At 35.6% G+C, this 8922-nt stretch overlaps 1 protein-coding gene across 1 annotated transcript in view; it reads left to right on the top strand.

Moving 5' to 3' along the window:
- The first annotated feature begins 1212 nt into the window (after window positions 1–1212).
- Window positions 1213–8922, top strand: part of LOC5520382 — a 55799-nt gene continuing 48089 nt past the window's right edge. Inside the window, exons 1-6 of the mRNA XM_048724181.1 lie at window positions 1213–3093; window positions 6952–7068; window positions 7153–7449; window positions 7799–7963; window positions 8117–8256; window positions 8527–8701. Coding sequence (XP_048580138.1) covers window positions 3027–3093; window positions 6952–7068; window positions 7153–7449; window positions 7799–7963; window positions 8117–8256; window positions 8527–8701 — 961 coding nt within the window. The 5' untranslated portion in view covers window positions 1213–3026. The remainder of the gene's footprint in view (window positions 3094–6951; window positions 7069–7152; window positions 7450–7798; window positions 7964–8116; window positions 8257–8526; window positions 8702–8922) is intronic.

Here is an 8922-nt window from a genome sequence, read left to right as displayed (position 1 = left end):
GTAGTATGACCCAGTCTCAAAGTCGTAGTAAAGAAGTGGAGGTGGACATACCGGCATAAGCTACTCAGTGTTTTATAATGAAGTTGTCATGTCCTTGTAGAGGGGCAGAAGGGCAGTGTGTATTGGCAACTTAGAAATGGTTGTGTTCATAAAGTTAAAGAAAGCATGGGTGGCCAGTGTGCTAGCATGTCGGCCTCTTAATGCTGTGGCCAAGTTTCGAATCCTGGCTCAAACTGGTGATTTTTTCTGGGTTCCTGCCTTGATTGAGTTGAAGTTATTCTCCTGTGTTGCCAAGCCTTTTCTGTTGTGCCTTCGACACCAGTATAACTGTTGGAAATTCAATAAATAAATGAATGAATGAATGAATAAATTTTAAAATATTAAAAATGTTTTACAGGGTTAAAAATAAAATGTTTTACCGTTAATACGCTGAAAGGTTTTACAGTGGATTACAAGCAAAGTAAGGTATCTTAGTTGACATCCCTTTGGTGGAGCATTCCAAGATTTAGCCACAAATTTTCTAATTGTCAGCAATATTTGATTATTTTACTATTCATGTACACCACACAGACTGGTTGTAAGTTATAATATATGTGCAATTTGCAGACAAAACTATAAAGCATAAGCGAATTAGATAACCAGATCACTCTGGTATATTATAAATCTATAAAAACTATAAAGAAATCTAACTTTTATCGTAGCCAAATGCAATAATAAACGTCTCGCGGAGATACTGCAATGGCATAAAAAAATGCAATTTTTCTTTTCAGATTCAAACTCACCAACTCCAAGAAAAATCCTGGGTACTGACCTGCCGCTTCTAGGATGTCTCTAAATGTTTTTCTGGCCTCATTTCACCCCTCCCCCACAAACGGAAAAACAGAAGTAAAATAGCAGTACGAATTTTTAAATATGTTTATAGTTAACTATTTTTGTAAACTGAATTTTACAAAATGTATGCTAATGATAAGTATAGTATAATAGTCTAAAACGTTTGTCTTTTGGCGCGTATGATTTTTTACTATAAAAGTTTACTATAAATTTATATAATAGTAATATCATGCCGCTGTCTTTAAATTTCTTTACTTGAATGTTTATATAACATCAGTTAATATCAACATCAGTGATATCAACATTAATGATATCACATAAATTATCCAAACTGCCAAATTGCATTTCTACGCCCGAAAGGTACCATGGATATAAATAAATTTCTTACAAATAATGCAGAACAAAATATTTATTAATCGTACGATTATCCAAAGGCTATCAATGAATGGAGGTGGCATCGTTCAGATGTTTCTTATTACCTTTATTCTTACGAATCATTAGTGAGTTAGCACCTTTTAATGTAGAACTGCCATTTTACATTACACCCACCGCACTTGCAACGTTTTTTTTAAATACGAGTATTTGTTTTCTGATGCGCAAACGAATACACATTTTGCCATATTGAATAGCAAATGGTGTTTCTAGACGCAAGAAACTAAACGAATAAGAAAAGAAGAAGACGAGTTCCTAAATATATACATCCAACAGATATTTCTGCGATGTACCGTTGCACTGGATAGCTAATTAATTCAAAAGATGAGATTTCAGGTATCATCGTTTCATCGGATTTGTCCTTTTCGGTTGATCGATTGGTTAATTCATGGGGATGAAAGTGTCATATAATGAGAATGTAATGAGCAAAGACTTACCCACCCACCACAAAAGCATCTAATGTTATTTGGAAACGATCAGCGTTATGTTTTATGCTCATCGATGTGATGAACTAGGTTAACCCGCTCTTAAGACGTCAATAAATCAAAACAGGATCTAGAAGTTTTTATGTTGTGTGCGTCCTTGAAAACATAACTGTATAGATCTCAAAAAGAGGCTGAAGCTCGAAACGTGAGTGGAAATAACTCTTTCTTGGAGAGGCCTACAACATCTAAATTCAATAGATCATTTTTTGAAATCTCCCTGTTTTCACAACGCCTGCGCAGTCTGCGCATCTAGTGTTTTCTTCAACTTGATTGTTTTTTTCTTCTTCTATTTATAACGCATTTCCTCAAGTCTAGTAAAAACTCTCACATATCGTCGAAAATCCTTAAACATCTCAAACTTTTTATGAATTCTGATACTAGCTTAACCCCAAAAATAGACGAATTGCTATGTTTTTGCCTGTTGATGGTTGTTTCTAGAATAATTACTTTACATGTGCGTCATACCAATTTATAATGATACATATTTTTTTACGCAGCACTTTTTTAGAACAACGTTATCTTTCCGGGTGGACCTCGAGTTAGAAATCTTTTTAACAATATTTTGATAAAGGATTTAACTTTTCAGTATGGGATATGTGCGTTCGATTAAACACGATGAGAAGTTTCATTTGCAGCGAACGGGGCAAAATAAATATAAAACTACCACTTCACAATGCCAACCTAGACCTTTTGGTAGTCAGCATATTTGCCCTCTTGTTGTAGTACTTCACATAATTATTTGTTTTGACATTTTCTTGGCAGGGGGCATATCAGTTATCAACAACACCTTTCCTTTCTTCTTGGAACAGATAGTTGTAATATAATATTTCCTTTAACAGTAAGTTTCATAGTACAGTCTTGTTTTCATTCTACCTTATGCGCTTTTTATTTATCAGCGATATCACTAACCTACATTTCGATTGCGGGCTAGTCTAGTAAATTTGTGATTTGTTTTTTCGGAAACTTCGAGAATTGTAATTATCGTTCTTATGTTCTATTAGAGTCGTGCAGCATTCTGAGTCTGTTAATGGGACCCATAAATCAGCACAATAAAAACGAACTGGCAGTTCTGGTATCGTATTGGCAGCAGATATACTAAATGATAACTTGAGCTTACTTAAGCAACCACCCATGCTTGACCCTCTGGAACGCAACTTGGAGTACTCACACATTCCTTTACACTGTGAAAGAGAAATCGTATTGAGAGGAGTAAGAAAATAAGAGTCAATGGATTCTAGATAATTTTTAAAGAGTTTCTTATGAAAAACATTTGCAGTCATGGACTACAACATACGACTTCAGCAAATTCTCTGTTTCTCTATAGTAGCGCTAGTTTGCATTAGAGGTAAGTTTCAATTGAAATAAGATTCTGATCTTTTTAGGCCATTTTTTCACTTTAATATTACGTGTATGGTGTCTCAAGCCAAGAAGGGGTTTTCAAAATCATTGGTTGTAAGTATGTTCTATTTTACAACATAACAACATAAGATAAAAAAATGAATATATCAGAAAAAGACGGTTTGGGTTTCAAGTATTAATTGTAGTCTTTGTATTCTGTTGTTTTGCTGATAACAAGATCGGAATCTTCTCCTGCAGTATACTCTTAGGACCTAATCCAGAAAATGTTAGTTTGCATCCAAAACCTAATTTCAAATTGTGCGGAGTTGCATAGCATGGGATCTACCATTCAATTAAGCCATTTTTTCAGCATTTATGTCTGTATGCAGTCTTTCTAACCACAAAAAGCTTCATCCATGGTATTGTAAAAGAAAGCCTAAAAATACAGAATGTAGTTTGGAAGTGTTTGAAAACGCCCTAACAATTAATTTTTATGATATAATAGCTTTTTGTTCTTCGCGCAGTTGATTCACGACAAATGAGTAAATATTGGTATACTTATACTCAATGAATTTCGTTGTTATTTGTCATCAAATTTCTGATTGTCTTTGAAGTTTTTCTTTAATCCTTTTAACTATTCCCCTATCCGTTTTTTCTTCGTGCTAGAAAACACGACATGATTTTTAGGTGTTATGTAAGCTATTGACAGGTAAAAGAAGGATTTTGAACGAGAAGTGGATATTTTAATGCCTTTTTTCAAGTGAGGTTTTTGATTGACGTGTATTGCGTTAAACTAAGTGCATAATTACTATAGGCTATTATGTCTATTGTGTCTAATGACATTGGTAATATATTCATTGCACGGCTAATATACTCCCAAATTTTTTCTCTGAAGTCAGCATTTATGTCTGTATGCAGTCTTTATAACCACAAAAAGCTTCATCCATGGTATTGTAAAAGAAAGCCTAAAAATACAGAATGTAGTTTGGAAGTGTTTGAAAACGCCCTAGCAATTAATTTTTTTTGATATAATAGCTTTTTGTTCTTCGCGCAGTTGATTCACGACAAATGAGTAAATATTGGTATACTTATACTCAATGAATTTCGTTGTTATTTGTCATCAAATTTCTGATTGTCTTTGAAATTTTTCTTTAATCCTTTTAACTATTCCCCTATCCGTTTTTTCTTCGTGCTAGAAACACGACATGATTTTTAGGTGTTATGTAAGCTATTGACAGATAAAAGAAGGATTTTGACCGAGAAGTGGATATTTTATTGCTCTTTTCTAGTGAGGTTTTGATTGAGGTGTATTGCGTTAAACTAAGTGCATAATTACTATAGGCTATTATGTCTATTGTTTCTAATGACCTTGATAATATATTCATTGCACGGCTAATATACTCCCAAATGAAGTAGCCATTGAAACATTTAGAGATATTGCTGATCGTTTAGGGGCTTGATAGCTTGTTATTCGACAAAAGATTCAAGTTCACGCAAATGTTTATGGCCTTTTTTAAAACTCAATGCGAAATTGTCCGTTTTCAAAAAAACAAAGGTTCAAAGTTTACGAAGACTACGAGTTCGAGTTTTCTATGAGTCAATATCGTTTGAAATGGCGTGTTTCTAGTGCGTGGGCGAGCGCATGCAACCGGTGTTTGCAGCGCGCGCAAATAAACGAAAATTGAAAACTTTAGCTTCAAAACCCTATAGTCTTCGTAACTTATAGTGTCCTTTTGTAAGGATGGAAATTATATTTACTAGAAAAGATTCTGACCAAATTTCTCGCATTTGAATCAAGGTTTTTCGCCTCATTCGCTTCAAGTGGCTCTTTCGCTACTCACTGTGTATGGCTCAATAGATAGTGAGTACGGGAGCCAATCAAATTGCAAGATTCGTGATAGTATGTGAGTGGATTTATACTAAATGCTGATTTGATATTTTTAATTTAACGCAACATTTTTTCTGATTGACTCAAGTCAAAATTATATCCCACTAATTCGGCATGTTTTAAAGCGGCAATCGCACCGGTTTACTTCCGTCGGCTCGACGGAAACCTCAACCGATAAAAGACAAAAGAATCTACTAGAAACAGGCCGTTTAGCGTCTTCCGTTAAAATTCATCGGAAGTTTTTACGTAATTGAACAATAGAAAACTGGTGATGTTGCCGCTTTAAAACATGCCGAATGAGTTAGTTGCATTAAATGTATATAAATTATATTTTTCAAAGTTTAAGATGTGAAAGTACCAAAAAACAAAAAAACTTGTCCATAAGAAGGCTAGTTGTCAGAGTTGTTGTAATTTTCTTGTAATTTATCGTGTGTTTTATATTGAAGTGCTGATATGTGATATATACTGATATGATATTATTTATTTAACGCAACATTTTTTTCTGATTGACACAAGTAAAACTTATATCCCAGTTTGCGTTTATCCCGATTGCGTGGCAAATTTAAAAAAATCCCGTCTCAAAAGATTTTCCAGAGTAAGAGTTAATTACCAAGAGCCGAGGCAATAAGCGATATACATCCCGAGACAGCAGGCCTCTTGTCGTACCTGACAAGAGTGGGCAGAAGAGAGGAATTAGAACCAGAGCTGTGGCGGCAGGATCGGATAGTTTCGATAGTAGGCGTTCGATTGTAGGGTTGAGAGAGTAATGAGAGAGGATGTTTGTAAGGTTGATAAAGTCATCAAGAGCCAGGGCGAAAGTGACAATAAACCCCTTAAAAGACCTGCAGATGTAAGAAATTAATGTTTGAAGTTTGTCATGTTTATGGTCCAATAGATTTTGGAAAATTGTAAAGTTAAGTGCCAAATGGTTGGGTTTTGATATTCAGCATGGAAGAGTGCAGGTAGTGAATTGATTTAATTGCTCATTATAAATGGAAGGGATGTATACGAGCTTCCCCGGGATGTATCTATATACATCCCTTGCATTTGCAATAAGCAATCTAATTCAATTCATCAGCCCCGCCCTTCCCTGCTGAATATCAAAACCCTCCCGGCTCTCAGCTACTTGCCTATTAAATGAGGTTTGTACGTGAAATAAAGCCCTACAGAAAACAATGGAAACCGTGTCAATCATGTAATAATCGCAATAGTTCACAAGCGATCTCTTCTTTGTTATAAGCGATTAAGACATATCGGAGGACGGTACATGCGTGCACCTACTCACTGTTTAATTTGTTAGGACATAAAGGACAATCTTTGTTTGGCTGACTCTTAGCCATGCAGTACTATTGCGTAGAGATTTTTTCATTTTTGATAATGTTATGAATACAGTAAAAACCTGCTTGTAAGAACCTATATTTTTTCAAGTCTGGCAAAAAAGACTCTTATATTTTGGGGGTTCTTAATAGGTTACTAATGTTTTTCCTAGTTGCTAAATCAACAGTAGGATTCGTAATTATCGAAGTGTGACCTAATACATAGCCACTTTGATATGGAAATGTTATATCTGTAATCTTTTCTTTATGGAACAACAAAATGTTTAGCAAATTTATATTTTAAAGCCCCATTTTTTGTTTCATTGTATTTGTAATCAATCATATAAGAATCTTTTGATTTTTTTGGCGTAGTAGGTTCTTTATTTTTTGGTGTATCACTAATATGAGTTTTTATTGTATCTTATTCTGTGTTACTTCTTTTTATACCCATTTCAAATTTTAAAATTGCGCAATAGCTTAGTAGTTTAGAAAAACAGACTTTTAATACGAATAATTTAACAGAATTTTTAATTTTGTATTGCAAAAACACTTCAAGGCAGTTGAACAATTTTTCTGTTTGTAATGTTTTTCTTAAATGGAGGAAATTAATGTAAACTACTACTACCTTGAATCATTCTTACACTTATTTTCTTTATATTAGTTGTTAATGCAGATTGCTCTAGCGCTCCCTGTCAAAATGGCGGAACTTGCACAGTTGTTTCCGGTGGGTACAGCTGCGCATGTCTGCCAGGATTTACCGGTAACGACTGTGAAAACGGTAAGCACTCGATTTCAAAAATAAAAACATGCTGCTTCTAAATTTATGATTTCTTACAACTAACGTCTTTCCTTTATCTTTTAGGACAATATTTTGAATATGAAAGACTAGGATGCTATAAAGATGCGGCTCTCGCAGCCATAGATACCCTTGAGGGGCTAGACCCGATTTTAGACGGCTCCCCAAGTGTTCGGACTCACGCCATACGCAAATGCGCCTTAGTCGCTGTAAACAGAGGCTACACAGTATTCGCTGTACAGGACGGCGGAAAGTGTATGTCTGCGGACGACGCGCATTTGACCTACTTCAAGTACGGCACATCATCATCATGCGTGGATGGCAAGGGTGGAGTCCTGGCCAACGATGTCTACGTCCTGGGTGGTAAGTCAGTAGATTGTTAATAATAACCCTTATAGCACGTAATTGATACGGCAGATGATACTTCACTTACTTTGACACTGAGTGCACATGCACAGCCATTATTATGGAGATTGGAAAATAGAGGTCTTTTAAATAAACTATTCAGAGCATATGTGTAGCTTAACTGATATGTAGTTCTTTGTGCAATTATAATAGTCAATCTTGATCATTTTAGTTAAGTAAAATTCGGACTCACTACTTTATATATGAATGCCATTTGTAATAATGTATCCTTAGAAAATCTGTCTTGGCCATCTGGATAATTGCTTGAAACAACTACTGCATTTCTCATCTTTCATCCTCTTTCCAGCGAAATGTGGGAATTTCATCCAGAACGATATTATGCGCAAGTCATCAAACTTATTCCAAGCCTCTTCGTTCAAGGATGGCTTACGGGGTATACCTGTTGTGGGTCAGAGTTTTGCTTGGTGTCCTACAAGTGGTGATTCTAATCCTTACCTGCAAATCGATGCTGGTAAGCTTCTTTAATCTCTTGCTCTAGAACACTTCCGAAACAGGAAGCTGGCTCTAAATCAGCTACAGTAGTTGAGTTACGGAACCAGATGTGCGAGCAATTATAATAGAAATACCTTGGATCAAAACTTAACCTAGTGTTTTTTTTATATAGGCAAAAAGATATATCTTACGTCAGTCACGATCCAAGGCAAGGTCGGAGGATCAACCGACTCCTTCCCATCACAAGTCTGCATGCAGACATTTGAGTCGGGGGCGTACAAGGATGTCAATAGAAATTATACTTCTAGCTTGGTAACGAATTTGTTTTGCAGATATATGATTTAGATAGATGTGACAGAACTGTACAGAGACATGGACAGAAGTGTAATAAGAATTGTTGCGGTTTATCCAAGTGCTGAAGATTTAAGGGATGGTGTGGGTGGATAGGAAACAACTAGTATTTGCCCCACATTATAAAAGCAATGGCATATCGTTTTATTTAGTTATATGGGGGCCTCCTGTAGAGGCTACTTATTGGGGATGTTATAGCTTTCTTTATAGAGTAGTACTTTTTAATTCTAGTACAAAGCTGCGCCCCCAGCATATCTTGGTGGGACACCTGACACAGTAACCACGATAGAGCTTGCAAGCTCTGTCAGTAGCCAAACGCTAAAGATCTCGCCACGGGGAACCCTCGGCACTACCAGTACGGGCTTGTGCTTTCGCGTAGAAGCTTATTCCTGCAGTAGTCCTAGCAGTAAGTTGATAACCAATTGTAGATAACCAATATTGCGGGTTACTGAATGCTCAGTTATTAATTTTTAGGTTTATGTGTTAATGTACTTTCATGAATGCTTCTTTTGATTGAAAACTCTATTTTTCTCGCTTTAATTAGGGAAGGACTTCAGAAAGAACTGTACTTAATATTTCAAAATACGTCCAAGCAAGATTAAATAATAGAGGAACTGAAATCATCGT

This window comes from Nematostella vectensis, chromosome 1 (genome assembly GCF_932526225.1).
Source record: "Nematostella vectensis chromosome 1, jaNemVect1.1, whole genome shotgun sequence".
Lineage (NCBI taxonomy): Eukaryota > Metazoa > Cnidaria > Anthozoa > Actiniaria > Edwardsiidae > Nematostella > Nematostella vectensis.
This window is presented reverse-complemented; position numbering and strand designations above follow the sequence as displayed.